A 21,493-nucleotide genomic window follows, 5' to 3' on the forward strand; every position below is an offset into this window, starting at 1 on the left:
CCCATACCTCATGGTGTAACTGTGTATTGCAGGGATGGTGAACGTATCCCGTACCTCATGGTGTAACTGTGTATTGCAGGGATGGTGAACGTATCCCATACCTCATGGTGTAACTGTGTATTGCAGGGATGGTGACCCTATCCAATACCTCATGGTGTAACTGTGTATTGCAGGGATGGTGACCCTATCCCATACCTCATGGTGTAACTGTGTATTGCAGGGATGGTGACCCTATCCCATACCTCATGGTGTAACTGTGTATTGCAGGGATGGTGACCCTATCCCATACCTCATGGTGAAACTGTGTATTGCAGGGATGGTGAACGTATCTCACACCTCATGGTGTAACTGTGTATTGCAGGGATGGTGACCCTATCCCGTACCTCATGGTGTAACTGTGTATTGCAGGGATGGTGACCGTATCCCATACCTCATGGTGTAACTGTGTATTGCAGGGATGGTGACCCTATCCCATACCTCATGGTGTAACTGTGTATTGCAGGGATGGTGACCCTATCCCATACCTCATGGTGTAACTGTGTATTGCAGGGATGGTGACCCTATCCCATACCTCATGGTGAAACTGTGTATTGCAGGGATGGTGACCCTATCCCATACCTCATGGTGAAACTGTGTATTGCAGGGATGGTGACCCTATCCCATACCTCATGGTGTAACTGTGTATTGCAGGGATGGTGGCCGTATCCCACACCTCATGGTGTAACTGTGTATTGCAGGGATGGTGACCCTATCCCATACCTCATGGTGAAACTGTGTATTGCAGGGATGGTGAACGTATCCCATACCTCATGGTGTAACTGTGTATTGCAGGGATGGTGACCCTATCCCATACCTCATGGTGTAACTGTGTATTGCAGGGATGGTGACCCTATCCCATACCTCATGGTGTAACTGTGTATTGCAGGGATGGTGACCGTATCCCGTACCTCATGGTGAAACTGTGTATTGCAGGGATGGTGGCCGTATCCCATACCTCATGGTGTAACTGTGTATTGCAGGGATGGTGACCCTATCCCATACCTCATGGTGTAACTGTGTATTGCAGGGATGGTGAACGTATCCCATACCTCATGGTGTAACTGTGTATTGCAGGGATGGTGACCCTATCCCATACCTCATGGTGTAACTGTGTATTGCAGGGATGGTGACCCTATCCCATACCTCATGGTGTAACTGTGTATTGCAGGGATGGTGACCCTATCCCATACCTCATGGTGTAACTGTGTATTGCAGGGATGGTGACCCTATCCCATACCTCATGGTGTAACTGTGTATTGCAGGGATGGTGACCGTATCCCGTACCTCATGGTGTAACTGTATTGCAGGGATGGTGACCGTATCCCATACCTCATGGTGTAACTGTGTATTGCAGGGATGGTGACCGTATCCCATACCTCATGGTGTAACTGTGTATTGCAGGGACGGTGACCGTATCCCATACCTCATGGTGTAACTGTGTATTGCAGGGATGGTGAACGTACCCCATACCTCATGGTGTAACTGTGTATTGCAGGGATGGTGACCGTATCCCATACCTCATGGTGTAACTGTGTATTGCAGGGACGGTGAACGTATCCCATACCTCATGGTGTAACTGTGTATTGCAGGGATGGTGAACGTACCCCATACCTCATGGTGTAACTGTGTATTGCAGGGATGGTGACCGTATCCCATACCTCATGGTGTAACTGTGTATTGCAGGGACGGTGAACGTATCCCATACCTCATGGTGTAACTGTGTATTGCAGGGATGGTGAACGTATCCCATACCTCATGGTGTAACTGTGTATTGCAGGGACGGTGAACGTATCCCATACCTCATGGTGTAACTGTATAGTGCAGGGATGGTGACCCTATCCCATACCTCATGGTGTAACTGTGTATTGCAGGGATGGTGACCCTATCCCGTACCTCATGGTGTAACTGTATAGTGCAGGGATGGTGACCCTATCCCATACCTCATGGTGTAACTGTGTATTGCAGGGATGGTGACCCTATCCCATACCTCATGGTGTAACTGTGTATTGCAGGGATGGTGACCGTATCCCATACCTCATGGTGTAACTGTGTATTGCAGGGATGGTGAACGTATCCCATACCTCATGGTGTAACTGTGTATTGCAGGGATGGTGACCCTATCCCATACCTCATGGTGAAACTGTGTATTGCAGGGATGGTGAACGTATCCCATATCTCATGGTGTAACTGTGTATTGCAGGGATGGTGACCCTATCCCATACCTCATGGTGTAACTGTGTATTGCAGGGATGGTGACCCTATCCCATACCTCATGGTGTAACTGTGTATTGCAGGGATGGTGACCGTATCCCATACCTCATGGTGTAACTGTGTATTGCAGGGATGGTGACCGTACCCCATACCTCATGGTGTAACTGTGTATTGCAGGGATGGTGACCCTATCCCATACCTCATGGTGTAACTGTGTATTGCAGGGATGGTGACCCTATCCCATACCTCATGGTGTAACTGTGTATTGCAGGGATGGTGAACGTATCCCATACCTCATGGTGTAACTGTGTATTGCAGGGATGGTGACCCTATCCCGTACCTCATGGTGTAACTGTGTATTGCAGGGATGGTGACCGTATCCCATACCTCATGGTGTAACTGTGTATTGCAGGGATGGTGACCCTATCCCATACCTCATGGTGTAACTGTGTATTGCAGGGATGGTGACCCTATCCCATACCTCATGGTGTAACTGTGTATTGCAGGGATGGTGACCGTATCCCATACCTCATGGTGTAACTGTGTATTGCAGGGATGGTGACCGTACCCCATACCTCATGGTGTAACTGTGTATTGCAGGGATGGTGACCGTATCCCATACCTCATGGTGTAACTGTGTATTGCAGGGATGGTGAACGTACCCCATACCTCATGGTGTAACTGTGTATTGCAGGGATGGTGACCCTATCCCGTACCTCATGGTGTAACTGTGTATTGCAGGGACGGTGACCGTATCCCATACCTCATGGTGTAACTGTGTATTGCAGGGACGGTGGCCGTATCCCGTACCTCATGGTGTAACTGTGTATTGCAGGGATGGTGAACGTATCCCGTACCTCATGGTGTAACTGTGTATTGCAGGGATGGTGACCGTATCCCATACCTCATGGTGTAACTGTGTATTGCAGGGATGGTGACCGTGTCCCATACCTCATGGTGTAACTGTGTATTGCAGGGATGGTGAACGTATCCCGTACCTCATGGTGTAACTGTGTATTGCAGGGATGGTGACCGTATCCCATACCTCATGGTGTAACTGTGTATTGCAGGGATGGTGACCCTATCCCATACCTCATGGTGTAACTGTGTATTGCAGGGACGGTGACCGTATCCCATACCTCATGGTGTAACTGTGTATTGCAGGGATGGTGACCGTATTCCATACCTCATGGTGTAACTGTGTATTGCAGGGATGGTGACCCTATCCCATACCTCATGGTGTAACTGTGTATTGCAGGGATGGTGACCCTATCCCATACCTCATGGTGTAACTGTGTATTGCAGGGATGGTGACCCTATCCCATACCTCATGGTGTAACTGTGTATTGCAGGGATGGTGACCCTATCCCATACCTCATGGTGTAACTGTGTATTGCAGGGATGGTGACCCTATCCCATACCTCATGGTGTAACTGTGTATTGCAGGGATGGTGACCCTATCCCATACCTCATGGTGTAACTGTGTATTGCAGGGATGGTCACCGTATCACATACCTCATGGTGTAACTGTGTATTGCAGGGATGGTGACCCTATCCCATACCTCATGGTGTAACTGTGTATTGCAGGGATGGTGAACGTATCCCGTACCTCATGGTGTAACTGTGTATTGCAGGGATGGTGACCCTATCCCGTACCTCATGGTGTAACTGTGTATTGCAGGGATGGTGACCCTATCCCATACCTCATGGTGTAACTGTGTATTGCAGGGATGGTGACCGTATCCCATACCTCATGGTGTAACTGTGTATTGCAGGGATGGTGACCCTATCCCATACCTCATGGTGTAACTGTGTATTGCAGGGATGGTGACCCTATCCCATACCTCATGGTGTAACTGTGTATTGCAGGGATGGTGACCCTATCCCATACCTCATGGTGTAACTGTGTATTGCAGGGATGGTGACCGTACCCCATACCTCATGGTGTAACTGTGTATTGCAGGGATGGTGACCCTATCCCATACCTCATGGTGTAACTGTGTATTGCAGGGATGGTGACCCTATCCCGTACCTCATGGTGTAACTGTGTATTGCAGGGATGGTGACCGTATCCCGTACCTCATGGTGTAACTGTGTATTGCAGGGATGGTGACCCTATCCCATACCTCATGGTGTAACTGTGTATTGCAGGGATGCTGAACGTATCCCATACCTCATGGTGTAACTGTGTATTGCAGGGATGGTGACCCTATCCCATACCTCATGGTGTAACTGTGTATTGCAGGGATGGTGACCCTATCCCATACCTCATGGTGTAACTGTGTATTGCAGGGATGGTGACCCTATCCCATACCTCATGGTGTAACTGTGTATTGCAGGGATGGTGACCGTATCCCGTACCTCATGGTGTAACTGTGTATTGCAGGGATGGTGAACGTATCCCGTACCTCATGGTGTAACTGTGTATTGCAGGGATGGTGAACGTATCCCGTACCTCATGGTGTAACTGTGTATTGCAGGGATGGTGAACGTATCCCATACCTCATGGTGTAACTGTGTATTGCAGGGATGGTGACCGTACCCCATACCTCATGGTGTAACTGTGTATTGCAGGGATGGTGACCCTATCCCATACCTCATGGTGTAACTGTGTATTGCAGGGATGGTGACCGTATCCCGTACCTCATGGTGTAACTGTGTATTGCAGGGATGGTGACCCTATCCCATACCTCATGGTGTAACTGTGTATTGCAGGGATGGTGAACGTATCCCATACCTCATGGTGTAACTGTGTATTGCAGGGATGGTGACCCTATCCCATACCTCATGGTGTAACTGTGTATTGCAGGGATGGTGACCCTATCCCGTACCTCATGGTGTAACTGTGTATTGCAGGGATGGTGACCGTATCCCGTACCTCATGGTGTAACTGTGTATTGCAGGGATGGTGACCCTATCCCATACCTCATGGTGTAACTGTGTATTGCAGGGATGGTGACCGTATCCCGTACCTCATGGTGTAACTGTGTATTGCAGGGATGGTGAACGTATCCCGTACCTCATGGTGTAACTGTGTATTGCAGGGATGGTGAACGTATCCCGTACCTCATGGTGTAACTGTGTATTGCAGGGATGGTGAACGTATCCCATACCTCATGGTGTAACTGTGTATTGCAGGGATGGTGACCGTACCCCATACCTCATGGTGTAACTGTGTATTGCAGGGATGGTGACCCTATCCCATACCTCATGGTGTAACTGTGTATTGCAGGGATGGTGACCGTATCCCGTACCTCATGGTGTAACTGTGTATTGCAGGGATGGTGACCCTATCCCATACCTCATGGTGTAACTGTGTATTGCAGGGATGGTGAACGTATCCCATACCTCATGGTGTAACTGTGTATTGCAGGGATGGTGAACGTATCCCGTACCTCATGGTGTAACTGTGTATTGCAGGGATGGTGACCCTATCCCATACCTCATGGTGTAACTGTGTATTGCAGGGATGGTGACCCTATCCCATACCTCATGGTGTAACTGTGTATTGCAGGGATGGTGACCGTATCCCGTACCTCATGGTGTAACTGTGTATTGCAGGGATGGTGAACGTATCCCATACCTCATGGTGTAACTGTGTATTGCAGGGATGGTGACCCTATCCCATACCTCATGGTGTAACTGTGTATTGCAGGGATGGTGACCCTATCCCATACCTCATGGTGTAACTGTGTATTGCAGGGATGGTGAACGTATCCCGTACCTCATGGTGTAACTGTGTATTGCAGGGATGGTGACCGTATCCCGTACCTCATGGTGTAACTGTGTATTGCAGGGATGGTGAACGTATCCCGTACCTCATGGTGTAACTGTGTATTGCAGGGATGGTGACCCTATCCCATACCTCATGGTGTAACTGTGTATTGCAGGGATGGTGACCCTATCCCATACCTCATGGTGTAACTGTGTATTGCAGGGATGGTGAACGTATCCCGTACCTCATGGTGTAACTGTGTATTGCAGGGATGGTGACCGTATCCCGTACCTCATGGTGTAACTGTGTATTGCAGGGATGGTGACCCTATCCCATACCTCATGGTGTAACTGTGTATTGCAGGGATGGTGACCCTATCCCGTACCTCATGGTGTAACTGTGTATTGCAGGGATGGTGACCGTACCCCATACCTCATGGTGTAACTGTGTATTGCAGGGATGGTGACCGTATCCCATACCTCATGGTGTAACTGTGTATTGCAGGGATGGTGACCGTATCCCATACCTCATGGTGTAACTGTGTATTGCAGGGATGGTGACCGTATCCCATACCTCATGGTGTAACTGTGTATTGCAGGGATGGTGACCCTATCCCGTACCTCATGGTGTAACTGTGTATTGCAGGGATGGTGACCCTATCCCATACCTCATGGTGTAACTGTGTATTGCAGGGATGGTGACCCTATCCCATACCTCATGGTGTAACTGTGTATTGCAGGGATGGTGACCGTATCCCATACCTCATGGTGTAACTGTGTATTGCAGGGATGGTGACCCTATCCCATACCTCATGGTGTAACTGTGTATTGCAGGGATGGTGACCGTACCCCATACCTCATGGTGTAACTGTGTATTGCAGGGATGGTGAACGTATCCCGTACCTCATGGTGTAACTGTGTATTGCAGGGATGGTGACCGTATCCCATACCTCATGGTGTAACTGTGTATTGCAGGGATGGTGACCCTATCCCATACCTCATGGTGTAACTGTGTATTGCAGGGATGGTGACCGTATCCCATACCTCATGGTGTAACTGTGTATTGCAGGGATGGTGACCCTATCCCGTACCTCATGGTGTAACTGTGTATTGCAGGGATGGTGGCCCTATCCCATACCTCATGGTGTAACTGTGTATTGCAGGGATGGTGACCGTACCCCATACCTCATGGTGTAACTGTGTATTGCAGGGATGGTGACCCTATCCCATACCTCATGGTGTAACTGTGTATTGCAGGGATGGTGACCGTATCCCATACCTCATGGTGTAACTGTGTATTGCAGGGATGGTGACCCTATCCCATACCTCATGGTGTAACTGTGTATTGCAGGGATGGTGACCGTATCCCATACCTCATGGTGTAACTGTGTATTGCAGGGATGGTGGCCGTACCCCATACCTCATGGTGTAACTGTGTATTGCAGGGATGGTGACCGTATCCCACACCTCATGGTGTAACTGTGTATTGCAGGGATGGTGAACGTATCCCATACCTCATGGTGTAACTGTGTATTGCAGGGATGGTGAACGTATCCCATACCTCATGGTGTAACTGTGTATTGCAGGGATGGTGACCCTATCCCATACCTCATGGTGTAACTGTGTATTGCAGGGATGGTGACCGTATCCCGTACCTCATGGTGTAACTGTGTATTGCAGGGATGGTGACCCTATCCCATACCTCATGGTGTAACTGTGTATTGCAGGGATGGTGACCCTATCCAATACCTCATGGTGTAACTGTATAGTGCAGGGATGGTGACCCTATCCAATACCTCATGGTGTAACTGTGTATTGCAGGGATGGTGACCCTATCCCGTACCTCATGGTGTAACTGTGTATTGCAGGGATGGTGACCCTATCCCATACCTCATGGTGTAACTGTATTGCAGGGACGGTGACCGTATCCCACACCTCATGGTGTAACTGTGTATTGCAGGGATGGTGACCGTATCCCATACCTCATGGTGTAACTGTGTATTGCAGGGATGGTGACCGTATCCCATACCTCATGGTGTAACTGTGTATTGCAGGGATGGTGAACGTATCCCATACCTCATGGTGTAACTGTGTATTGCAGGGATGGTGACCCTATCCCATACCTCATGGTGTAACTGTGTATTGCAGGGATGGTGACCCTATCCCATACCTCATGGTGTAACTGTGTATTGCAGGGATGGTGACCCTATCCCATACCTCATGGTGTAACTGTGTATTGCAGGGATGGTGACCCTATCCCGTACCTCATGGTGTAACTGTGTATTGCAGGGATGGTGACCGTATCCCGTACCTCATGGTGTAACTGTGTATTGCAGGGATGGTGACCCTATCCCATACCTCATGGTGTAACTGTGTATTGCAGGGATGGTGACCCTATCCCATACCTCATGGTGTAACTGTGTATTGCAGGGATGGTGACCCTATCCCATACCTCATGGTGTAACTGTGTATTGCAGGGATGGTGACCCTATCCCATACCTCATGGTGTAACTGTGTATTGCAGGGATGCTGAACGTATCCCGTACCTCATGGTGTAACTGTGTATTGCAGGGATGGTGACCCTATCCCATACCTCATGGTGTAACTGTGTATTGCAGGGATGGTGACCGTACCCCATACCTCATGGTGTAACTGTGTATTGCAGGGATGGTGACCCTATCCCATACCTCATGGTGTAACTGTGTATTGCAGGGACGGTGACCGTATCCCATACCTCATGGTGTAACTGTGTATTGCAGGGACGGTGGCCGTATCCCGTACCTCATGGTGTAACTGTGTATTGCAGGGATGGTGACCGTATCCCATACCTCATGGTGTAACTGTGTATTGCAGGGATGGTGACCGTACCCCATACCTCATGGTGTAACTGTGTATTGCAGGGATGGTGACCCTATCCCATACCTCATGGTGTAACTGTGTATTGCAGGGACGGTGACCGTATCCCATACCTCATGGTGTAACTGTGTATTGCAGGGATGGTGACCGTATCCCATACCTCATGGTGTAACTGTGTATTGCAGGGATGGTGGCCGTATCCCGTACCTCATGGTGTAACTGTGTATTGCAGGGATGGTGACCGTACCCCATACCTCATGGTGTAACTGTGTATTGCAGGGATGGTGACCCTATCCCGTACCTCATGGTGTAACTGTGTATTGCAGGGATGGTGACCCTATCCCATACCTCATGGTGTAACTGTGTATTGCAGGGATGGTGACCCTATCCCATACCTCATGGTGTAACTGTGTATTGCAGGGATGGTGACCCTATCCCATACCTCATGGTGTAACTGTGTATTGCAGGGATGGTGACCGTGTCCCATACCTCATGGTGTAACTGTGTATTGCAGGGATGGTGACCCTATCCCATACCTCATGGTGTAACTGTGTATTGCAGGGATGGTGACCGTATCCCGTACCTCATGGTGTAACTGTGTATTGCAGGGATGGTGACCCTATCCAATACCTCATGGTGTAACTGTGTATTGCAGGGATGGTGAACGTATCCCATATCTCATGGTGTAACTGTATTGCAGGGATGGTGACCCTATCCCATACCTCATGGTGTAATTGTGTGTTACAGGAATGGTGACCGTATTCAGTAACCGCCTGGGCTGGCACAACATGGAGCTGCTTCTCTCCCAGTTTCAGAGCCGCCTCACCTTCGGCATTCAGAGGGAGCTCTGCGATCTTGTCCGTGTGGACTTGCTAAATGCTCAGAGGGCCAGGGCCCTTTACAATGCCGGCTTCATCACTGTCACTGAGCTGGCACGAGGGAATGTCATCGATGTGGAAACCGCTTTAAAGAACGCTGTGCCCTTTAAGAGGTGAGTGATCCTGTCTGCGAAACGCGTACACATTACCCTGTTTTCTTTTGAAATGGTACGTGTGTGGTTGTGATGAACAGCAATGTTATCCAGTGCCATCTTCACATGTTAAATCAAATAGATGTCGGAAAATGTTAGAGGTGCAGTGTGCCCCCAACACTAAAGGGAACCAATGACAGTGATAAGTTAAATATTAATGATTGGTGTCTTATTTAACACTGTGGACCTTGTGCCGAAGTGGGACCATATCGGCTCAATTTTTTGGTCGAAAACGGTTTGAGCGGCTGCTCCGCAGCATATAGAATGCACCCCTACGCCTTCTGTTTGCTGCTTCACATCATAGATGAAGCGAAACTGAATGAAACAATAGACTGGCGGCAGAAGCAGCAGGACTTGGGCTGCGATTGTACAGAGGAACTGCAATGCGCACGCGAATCTGTGATGTCGCAGAGCGACGTGCACAAGCACATTCTTCTGCGCGTGCGACTGCAGGGGAGACAAGGCTGACATCTGTTCTCTGATTGGATGGCTGCGTCACGTGACGCGGCTGTCGCAACCTGAAATTTTTTTAGGGAAAACTCTTCAACTGCCTCATGCATTGCAGTAGCAAGCGGCGCGACAGTCGCCGTAGGTATAAGCACTTTGCGGGGATGTATACGCTTTGTTATGGCAGCGTCCCTCTGGGCGTCGCCGTGCGTGTTTTTTGGTATAATCACGGCCTTAGGCTACGGACTGTCCTCACTGCTACATGCGCGGCATGGCAGTGCTGCACAGACTACCGCCGCAATTGGCCGTCAGTAGGGAGCTCTAGGAGAGAGCGCGGTGGGGGGGGGGGGGAGGCATGACTGGGCATATCTGCCCTTCCATTGGTGCGTGCCGACCACGTGATGGCGTTGTGGCACTGGAAGACAACATTCTTGTCTTCCCTGCCAGCGTACGCATCACAGCTCTTTGCACGCCCACACAGCCACTGGGCTAGCGAACGCGCGACGCAGCCGCCACTGGGACCTGGTCTTAGGGTCTCTGCTGGGAAGCAAAACTCGGCTAACTTTCAATGGCCATAAAACCGTCAATTTTCTTTTTAAGGTTGGTGGCTTTTCATGTCGGTTACATTACTTTGTTTCAAAAATACAGTTTTAGCAGCCAGGTTTTATACATGCACGCCTGGGAAAGGCACAAGCCCAGGTTGTATAAATGCACGCCTGGGAAAGGCACAAGCCCAGGTTGTATAAATGCACGCCTGGGAAAGGCACAAGCCCAGGTTGTATAAATGCACGCCTGGGAAAGGCACAAGCCCAGGTTGTATAAATGCACGCCTGGGAAAGGCACCAGCCCAGGTTGTATAAATGCACGCCTGGGAAAGGCACAAGCCCAGGTTGTATAAATGCACGCCTGGGAAAGGCACAAGCCCAGGTTGTATAAATGCACGCCTGGGAAAGGCACAAGCCCAGGTTGTATAAATGCACGCCTGGGAAAGGCACAAGCCCAGGTTGCTTAAAATGAAAATGCGGCACTATATAGTTGTCTGGATGTCTAGCGTTTGTTTCCTCTCCTCTTATCTAGCTCTATTCTACCCATTTCTCCAAACCCAGTAGTTGCCACCCAGCCCACGTAAGGGGGGACATGCATTCTTGCCTCCGAAACACCCCCCTGCTCAGCAGTCCCCTTAAAATTAGATCATTTACTACATTTTTTCTTCTTTTATTATTCAACTCTTAATGTCATTTTTAATTATGTTTAATATATGGAGCATCCTTTGCTTTCTATAGCAGGCTTTAGCACACTGTCCCTGGAGTGCAAGATTTTTTTTAACAATTTCCAGTTTGTGGTCATTTGTTGCCAATATCCCCAGCTGTTTGAGCTGCAAACTGTAACAATAGACAATGTTACCTTAGTAATATTAGGATACATTGTAGCTGCTGAGTTACACTGACTGAAGGATTGATGGAAACGGAAAGGCGGCTATTTAGTGAACCCTGGGAAGCAGGATCTTTGCTGATCGATAGCGGGAGAACGTATCGATTGGCAGTTTGGGTAATCAAGGTAATCAAAGGCGGCAGATATTAAAACAAAAAAGCACTAACAAATACTATCACAACTCCGACAGCCAAACCCCCAGTCCCACGTACATGCACAGCCTTCCAGAAATGACATCGCCCCTCCAGGCACCCGCACACAGAGCCTGGGGTGTCACTTTCTTTATTATGTCACAAGCACAAATATAACTCCCATCGCTTCAACCGGTAACTATACAGGAGATATGCATGCAGCATGTTGCATGAGAAGTCACTTCAGAATCAGATATGATTCAAACTGTGTAACCGCTCCACAGGGAGATGAAATAAATGACGCCCTGATGCAGGTGATCATCTTCCATACATTTATATCCATGCTGTGGCAGGAGACAAACTCCATTGCTTGTAGAATTAGATTTCTCTATCATTTTAACACAGTGACGCCATTAGTAAACTGACGTGGGTACGTGAAAAATGTCCGAATCCCTGGTAAGAAACGGATCTCACTTCTGCATTTTGCAATATACATATTTGGGGAGAATTCAACGTAGCTGGAAAACCCCCCCAAAATAAACAACTAGTTTGGGGTGGACAACTCCAGTCCTCAAGGGCCACCAACAGGTCAGTTTTTCAGGATATCCCAGCTTCAGCACAGGTGCCTCACTCATAGGCTCAGTGTTCGACTGTGCTGAAGCTGGGATATCCTGACCTGTTGGTGTCCCTTGAGGACTGGAGTGGCCCTCCCGTGGTTTAGCTGGAACGTATTCGTTTCATCTGCTTCCTTAGAAAGCTTCGACAAGAAACAGAAGGTTTATAATGCTCATTTTTCCAACATTTCCTTTTTCCATTTTTTCTATTAAATATTTGAATAGGTACGTTGACACGGTGTCTTTGTTGCTAGTTGTGCGTATTTAAATAAAAGAAATGTAGATTAGATCAGGGGGGTGCACATTGGGGGGCGCAAGATTTTATAGGGGGGCGTGGCGGTTACAGAGGCCCCGCACCCTTCTCCAAGGCATTTAAATTAAATAAAGTGAAAAAAGATAACAGTGCGCAACTAATTGGAACGTGACGTGATAAGGTGAAAATAAAGTGAATTTAATAACTTAACCTAGAATTGAGCGTCTGCAGCTGCGATGAAGGGGGGGCTCAGGATCCCCCTGGAGCTAACAGATAAATACAAAAAAGACACAGCGCACAACGCTCATAGTGCATTAAAAAGTATTAATCACATAAACAATAGAAGGGTGAGTAATGTGCGTACATCAATTGCAGTATTAACAAGCAGTTTCGGGATATGTTACCCAACGCCTCCGGAGACCGGATTAGGTGTCCTCGCAGGGGTGAAAATGCTGTCCTCGATGGTGCAGGGTCCTCTCGCAGGCGAGCTGTGCTCTGACCTCTCCTCTCTGCTGCAGTTGGAGCTCAGGTTCACTTTCCCGGAAGTGGAGACACTGACTACATCCAGGTCACAGCTCTGTGTCCTACTGCGGGAAAGTGAACCTGAGCTCCAACTGCAGCAGAGAGGAGAGGTCAGAGCACAGCTCGCCTGCGAGAGGACCCTGCACCATCGAGGACAGCATTTTCACCCCTGCGAGGACACCTAATCCGGTCTCCGGAGGCGTTGGGTAACATATCCCGAAACTGCTTGTTAATACTGCAATTGATGTACGCACATTACTCACCCTTCTATTGTTTATGTGATTAATACTTTTTAATGCACTATGAGCGTTGTGCGCTGTGTCTTTTTTGTATTTATTTAAATTAAATGCCGGGGGAGGTGTTTGGCCTCTGTAACATCCCTAACATGCTGCCAGCCGGGTCTTCGGCGACGCGTCGCCATGGCAACGCATGGCAAATGACGCTGCAGGGTCACGTGATGTCACATGACCCGCGGCGTAATTTGACATCGGGTAGTAGGAGAGGGGGCGCGAGCGTAGTGCTGCGAGGTAGGGGGGGTGAAAGTCAAAAACTTTGCGCACCCCTGGATTAGATGGATGAAAATAAACACAAGAAAATGATATATAAAAGGAATATAATACAAACACAGAAAGAATAAGAGCCCGCCTGTTAGTAAAGTACATGTTGGTAACACACACACAGGAAAAAGAAACGCCCAATACATGGAGCAATACACTTCTGCTCCGTGCAGGCAATGCCGACCAGATATTCTAATGAGATCAGATATAATAAGAAAGTGTTACCACATTATTCATAAGGACAATTATAGTCCTCAAGATTGAATAAATGCCGTTAAGTGAATATGAAGGTTGAGACCCAAGGTGACAATTCACGTAGTGTGTGTCCCCAGAAAAGTGCATCTTCCCTAATTTAACAAAACTACCCTCTGTCCTGGGGAAAAGACAACCTCAACATCCTGGAGTGTAAATCACTGAGGTCCTTTGGGTGGTGATGTGAAAATGTTTACAGGCCCCATGCTTTCACAAGCCGTGTGTGTGTGTGTGTGTGTGTGTGTGTGTGTCACTTGTGAGCACATTCACATGTCTTAGACAAGTCTGCTACCCTGACTTTCACCATTATCACCCAACATACAATGCTTCCACTGCAGCAAGGGATTCTGGGAAATGACATGAAATGGCCACACAATGTCACCTTTTGCCCAGAATCCCTTGCTGCAGTGGAAGCACTGTATGCTGGATGATAATGGTTGAAAGGCAGGGTTGCAGACCTGTCTAAGACATGTGAATGTGCTCACAATTGATATTCTTGAAGTATAAAGGTTAATGAAACGCTCCACTGGAAGTGTTTACCCTGCGGTGCTGGATGCGAGTGCATATTGTGCAACTGCAGATGTTACTTTTCCAATATCTGAATCCATTGTGGAAATTGTACTTTGTTAGTAGGTAATAATTATATTGACAATACCGAGAAGTGTATTTGAGAAGATGTTTTAAACATTGCGGTTATGGCCGTTTTTTTGCAATGCAAAGCTCTGACTCGGTCTCACTTTTTGTTAATTCCTCGCTCAGTGTCCGCAGGGCGGTGGATGAAGATGAAGATGCTGCTCAGGAGCGTCGAGCAACCCGCTGTATCTGGATAACGGGGAAGAAGGGCCTCACAGAGCGAGAAGCAGCAGAACTCATTGTTGAGGAGGCCAGAAGACTGCTGAAGGAAGACTTGGCCATGATGGGCATTCAGTGGCATCCTGATTCAAGCGTAGACACGTCTTTAGACACTAGCAGCGAGTCACAATCTGTGCAAGAGAGGAAACCAGAGGAGGCTTCATCTGCAAATGATTCAAGAGAGCACTCTGTGCCACATATGCAGGAAAATAGAAAGCGTTCATATGCAGGACATTTGCAAAATTCAGTCCAACATAAGGGCGAAGATACTTCTGTGACTAGGAATACAAGAAGTTACAGTGTCAGAGGTGCAAATGTGGTGGACAACCCCCCTGTGCAGTGTAATAATGAAGTGGCCAATGGACCCTTGGAAATAGTTGGAGAAATTAAATTTGCACAAGGTAAGGAAAATGTCCCAGAACACGTCTCGTTGAAGGACTTGGGGCGAAGTGCAGTCATTACAAAAGGAGACTCTGTATTTAACCCAAGCAATTCAGATGCCGTATCTGCTATTGACAAGAGAAAGAAGAATGGAAGCCAGCCTGTTTGTATTGGAACTTTAAACCTAACAGACGAAACGCCACATTGTCCGCAGGAGGAGATCTCGGCAGAGATGCCATTTAGTAAAGACTCCGGCACTAATGAGCTAAAATGTGACTCGGATAAATTGAAAAGTAACAATAAAGTGGAAGATGTCCCAACCATGATAACGGAAATTGATGAACAGCCGGTAATGAAAGAAACGGTTGGTGCCAAGGTGCACAAAGCACAGCACTTTATAAATGACTTTGAGAGAGACTGTAAAACAAAAGAGGCAGCCCGTGCCTCGCCAGGCAGCATTGGAAGAGAAAATCTCGCCAACAAAGTTAGCACAGACTCCCAAAACACACAGCCACCTGCTGCCTCCCGGATGTGTGACATTGCTGTGTGCCCTGGGAATGAGACAATCTTTCATCTCCGTCTGATTAAGGAGGGCAGCAGCAGCTCTGCACATCTCCATAAGAGAACACTAGAAAATGATACCATGAGTATCAGATGTGCAAATGCTTCTCAAGACCTGAAAATAAAAACAAAAGCTGGTGTTTGCATTCCAAGCTCTTCTGAAAACAGTAGGTCTCCAGATTTGTATGTCACATCGAGGGGGTTTGAAGACAGTTTCCAGTTGGATACCCAGACTGAGAAGCTAATGCAGCAGCAGGTGGCAGCTGAATCCGTGAGGCAGCAAGGAGCCAAAGATATGAAGCTGGCAGGAGAGCTAGAACTAAAAAGCTCAGAGAAACAAAGCCATGCTGGCACTTTACAGCTTGATAATGTCGCACATGCTAATGTGGAGCCAAGTGAAGCACTGCGAGAAACGAACCTTTTAAATCAGGTGGCAGCAAATGCTGTAAACCAAAATGAAAGCCTCCCGTGCGTACAAAGTGTGGTCTCGGGAAGTCCCAAATTGCGGCATGAATTAAAACGTACAGAAAACTGTTCTTGGCTAAAAGGCAAGGATATTTCTCTCACGGATACACAACTGCAAAGCTTCTTCCAAGGTTACCATACGCAGACATTGAAAGAAGAGAGGGCTTCACCTATTCATAGTAGGGATGCCATATTATTTTGCGCACAGGGCCCCGGCCCTATAAAACAAGAATTAGGATGCAATCAGGTGATTGAAACAAGTCTAAACATGAGCGGCAGTTTCTTGTTTGATAGCTTTAATGAGGATGTAGCAGTCGATCCTAAACCAGAGGAACCCAATGTGCCTTCACAGGCTGCCATTCATGCTCTCGACAGGCAAGGACTGTTGGAAACCTATAATGAAAATAAACCTTGTAACAATGTACACCAGGAGGTGCAACAACAGTCCGTAAAGTGTGATGAAGCATCAGTGACTTTCTCTCAGCTGGATTCGTTTCAGATGATGGAAGCTCTAGATAATGCCGAACTCCCTTCATTTCAAGATGATAAAGCACCAACAAGTCCCAATTATCCAAACCTGTGTGTGGGTGGGAACATGGAAAATCAGATTTCCTGGCATGTAGACAATGGTAAAAAGGGCCCTGACAAGCCCAACAGGCTAGAAGTGTCAGAAACGATGCAAAGTCCAGCATTGTGGTCGGATGCGTCGTTTAATTTGAGCCAAGGGATGCAGGATGCTTTAGACGAGTGGCCTAGTCCATCGGGTAATATAAATACTTCTGGTAGCCCCACAACCTCCTGCGTAAAAGGACCTCTCATTGCTGATGACGACAAAGGTGGCACATGTAGCACTTCCGGAGCTAATTACCAGCAAAAAAAAAAGTATCGTCATGGCATTGATTCTGAAAACAACACACAATCGCTAAACGCTAACCGTAGTTTTCTGAATGTTCACAGTCTGAATTCTACCCCGATTGCAATGTTGGAAAGAAAACGTAAGTCTGATGCTAGTCCTGGGAGTAGGAATGAACTTGTCCCTCCAACGCCACCTACAGAATGTGTAACCAGTGGAATCATTGGGATTTCCTCCATTAAGTCAGTCAAGAATAAGCAAAGAAAAGAATCGGGGAGAAGCCCACCGTCACTGGAAGGAGAGGACAATGCTTTTGAGTCACGGAAAGAGGACCCTGACGTTGGTCGAAGTGAAATTAGAGAGGTTGCGTCTAAAAGAGACTCTTCCATAATAGATGAAGGCTTTTCATTGCAGTTATCTCAGGACACCTCCCCCTTTCCCGGGCCCCTGTCTAGCCCGGAAGTCTTCAGCATCATAGATGTGGCGAGTGACCTGACGCTCTTCCAGACTTTCCTGAAGGAATGGAGAATCCAGCGCAGGTTTGCCATATCGGTGGCCTGTGAGCAGAGAAAACAACCCTCGTCATCCAAATACGCCATTGGAGGGAGGTTTAAGCAAGGTGAGTTCTGTCCTTTTCCTTCAAGCAGTGTTTATTATTATTATTATTATTAATACTATAGTAGTAACAGCCCCCCCACTTGTTACGTTTTTTAATTGTTTTTATAATTTGGGGTGGAAGGCTCTGGCGCTTTTCTCATCTCTGGAGGGCCTGTGGTTGCAGAGAAATCTACCTTTTGGTATTTGTAGTTTTCGTTTAGGAAATGAATATGGCTGCCAGGTCGCCTCCCTCCTGATGGGCGATAGGAATCTGCAATGTCTTCAGGGATGACCACGACAGCCATCTCGATTTATTTTCTTTTTGTCACCTGCAAATACAAATGCAAATTTCTCAGGCCTAGGGAGGTTAGTGGGTGTGCGAAGCACTGTGGATTAGTTCAGACAGAAACCCCTGTTTAGATCACAAAAATGTGGGAAACGGCTGCTTTAATAAACTTCTTATTACATTTAATGGGCAAACGTTACATTGTCAGCCCAGTAAACATACTTTTATATGTTCTTCGAGACGTGGTGTAAAACAGGAACTGTTGCTGCACACCAATAAAAAAAAAATATACTTATATTCACCAGTGCTGGTTCAGGGAACCCCTGTCTGCCCGCCAAGTTTCAGCAATCCGCTAAGAAGCCGGGCACAACGGATTTATGAAAAAAAAAACCTATTTATTGGGCCAAGTAACGACGTGACGTTTCGGCGGGCACAGCTGTGCCAGCCAAACGTGAGAGGCAGCTGTGCCCGCCGCAACGTCACGTCGTTACGTGGCCCAATAAATAGTTTTTTTTGCAGAAATCTGTTGTGCCCGGCTTCTTATCTGATTGCTTTGAGACTTGGTGACATTTAAGTTGTGAGCCCCTACACCAGGGAACCGGTCACTGGGCCACACCTCGTTTTAATGATCAATAACAGATGTATGAATCTTGGCAACTTACTGTAAATGTACCTAAGGGACTTATAGCACTTAACTCCTAAAATCCATTCCTCTCAGACAGCTTCACACCCCCCCCCCCCCCCCAAGTATTAACTTTACCAGCCTAACTTCAAATTTGACAAATAACCCATAAGCTGACGTCTTATTGATTGTTACTGATGTGATCTGCCCCTGTTGTCGGGTGTTTACTGTTAGTTATGAATAAGAATACCAAAGAACACACATACACAAAGCAGGTCGTTTCTTACCAGGTCCTAATAGTACATCGCTGTCATGTCCTTAAAAACATAACGGCATCAGAATCACTTTGTTGCATCAACCATGTGGCCTAAGGCCACGAGTCGTCCACAGAAGGTCCAGCTTGGCGAGACCCTATTTTAGTATAACAAAGTAAACATTTTTACATAACAATTACACGTTATAACACAAGGAGTCGGACAATTCCTAGCTATCGTATAGTGAGCTTACATGAATAAATGCCAAAACAATACGTTATGCGGATTCTCGGCCGTATAGCGGGGTCTTGAGCCCGTGTGGATCCTGCGCACTTAGTAAGGCCCCAAACTGCACCGTAGTGTGGGGGTATAACTGTCACTCACTGCAGGAGCTTCTAAAGTCGCTCCCCATAATACTTTACATCCACAGCAGCAAGGCTTTGTGGGATGTGGCTTTGGAAGCTCCCACAGTGAGTGACAGCTATACCCCGCATGCTGCCTGCACCCAGAGGTGCAGTTTGGGGCCTTATTAACCACGTGTTCCCCCACGAGCTCAGGACACTATACTGCCTGGGACCGGTCACACTGGTTTGTTAGCGATAGCCTGACCAACAGGCAAAAAGATTTATTATTTAGTTAGGGGGTCACGGAACAAATATTTGCTAGCAGGGGTTGCACATAGTAAGAAAGGATGGGACCCGCTGCTCTAATCCACAATGATCCAGTTTGCATTGAGGAATCTCATCCACCTAGCAGTTTGCATGGGGATTTCATAGCAACATACAAATAGCTCTCTTCAGTCAAACCTTCTAACAAAATCATTCAGTGGCTTTACTCCCAGGATTATCTTTTCTTACACATTTTATAATAGATTAAGCTGCAAATTATACATAAACTGCACCCCCTATGGTGGGTTTGTACACTCCGAAGTAAACCAGGGGATTAAAGTGAACATATACCTTTATCCAGCAGCTCTCTCGCACACGGCTATAGGATTCAATAATAACTGCTGGAACGTCATATAGTACAGTAGTTATTCTCTGGGTTACACTGATATCCGTAACACGTTCTTTCTCTGGGAATTTAGTTGAGTTGAACCTTTTAATAAGGATTTTATGTATTTGTACACAAAATAAAATAAGCAACATACAGTATAAGAAAATAGCAGAATTTGGTACAAGGACTATTACAATTGTATATAGACTATTTCACTAATAAACATGATTCCAATGTGGCAATTCAGAGGCCTGATCCACCAATCCGTTGTCTCAGCCCTTTACATACAAAAAAGGTATAACAAGAAGAAATGGAATTAAACAAAGGAAATGTGACAAAGCTGTTAAACGTTTGCACCAGTGGTATATAGCTCCGTTAAATGTACAATGTTATATATTCACAGTTGCTGCAGATTACATTAATAATGCAGACATTACATGTAATGGTTATTGTTTACAGAGCTGCAGGATGCTCGGATACAAAGAATATACCAAGTGAAAGCTTCTCATCCAGAAACTACTATCACCATCATTCTCTCTCTGTGCATTATTAGTTAAACCCCACTTCCAGGTGACATTCACCATGCTCCATCCAGTGGGCGGACCTCTCAACATAGCGCATTTACTGAATTCTTCTAGTTGGACCCAGTTACCTGACTGGTCAAGGTCAGCTTGTGCTAGAGCAGGGGTGGGCAACGCCAGTCCTCAAGGGCCACCAACAGGCTGGGTATTGGGGATATCCCTGCTTCAGCAAAGTGGGTGCAGTCAAAGATGGAGGCACTGGTTGAGCCACCTGTGCTGAAGCAGGGATATCCTTAAAACCTGACCTGGCTCTTGAGGACTGGAGTTGCTCTCCTCTGTTCTAAGGACCCCAAAGATAAGTTCCTTCCGAAGTTGTTTCGTAGTTATCCAAGACGTGTATTTAAAACATTCATATATTAATTGCAGTGTGTTGCTAGGTGTTTGTTTTATGCAAGATTCCCAAATCTCTACATATTCGCATCCCTTTGTGTCCCATAATAAAGGATTGCTTTCAGAGCGGCTAGAACGGCCATATGTACGTACGATTTGTGATATTGTTTGTTTTGTGGTTATATTTACATTGTACGCCCCTGGGTAAAGTCCCGCAGGGTCTGACGAGAAGTCAGTGTAATGAAAGATGTCCAGAAACGTTTTCTTTTGGGCAGTCCCAGAAGTGATGTACGAGGTCTGATTTGGGGAAATTGCCTTTAATACAGTTACCATTATTGATCAGACCAATTTGAAACCTCTTCCGTGGCGAAATGTACTCAGTGTGTCAATTTGGAGATCATTTCAGGAAAGTATGCTGCTGGTGTAGCTTTTAGTCTTTTGATGAGTCCTTCCAAAATGCCTCCTATTTCCAGGTATGGATAAGTACCATTGCCCCTTGCAGACGCACTTAAGGCTGTACACGCCGCTGCTCCTCCTTACATCTCTCCTACATTTCTCACCTAATACCTGCCAGCCACTAGCATTTTGCTTAAGGATGTCTTCTGTCTACTCGTTTTGTATCCAAAGCCCTCTACGGCCTAAAACCTTTCTCAGTCAC

General features: G+C 47.2%; 1 protein-coding gene across 6 annotated transcripts in view; it reads left to right on the forward strand.

Moving 5' to 3' along the window:
- POLQ (DNA polymerase theta) overlaps nucleotides 1-21,493 on the forward strand; it is a 127,782-nt gene that overhangs the window by 62,884 nt on the left and 43,405 nt on the right. For all 6 annotated transcript variants that reach the window (XR_012800089.1, XM_075592882.1, XM_075592884.1 and 3 more), the window contains 2 exons: nucleotides 9,568-9,811; nucleotides 14,817-17,788. Coding sequence is in view for 5 of the 6 variants with exons in the window: in XM_075592882.1 (XP_075448997.1) it covers nucleotides 9,568-9,811; nucleotides 14,817-17,788 (3,216 nt within the window). In the remaining variant the exon portion in view is untranslated. The remainder of the gene's footprint in view (nucleotides 1-9,567; nucleotides 9,812-14,816; nucleotides 17,789-21,493) is intronic.

This window comes from Ascaphus truei, chromosome 3 (genome assembly GCF_040206685.1).
Source record: "Ascaphus truei isolate aAscTru1 chromosome 3, aAscTru1.hap1, whole genome shotgun sequence".
NCBI classification, from domain to species: domain Eukaryota; kingdom Metazoa; phylum Chordata; class Amphibia; order Anura; family Ascaphidae; genus Ascaphus; species Ascaphus truei.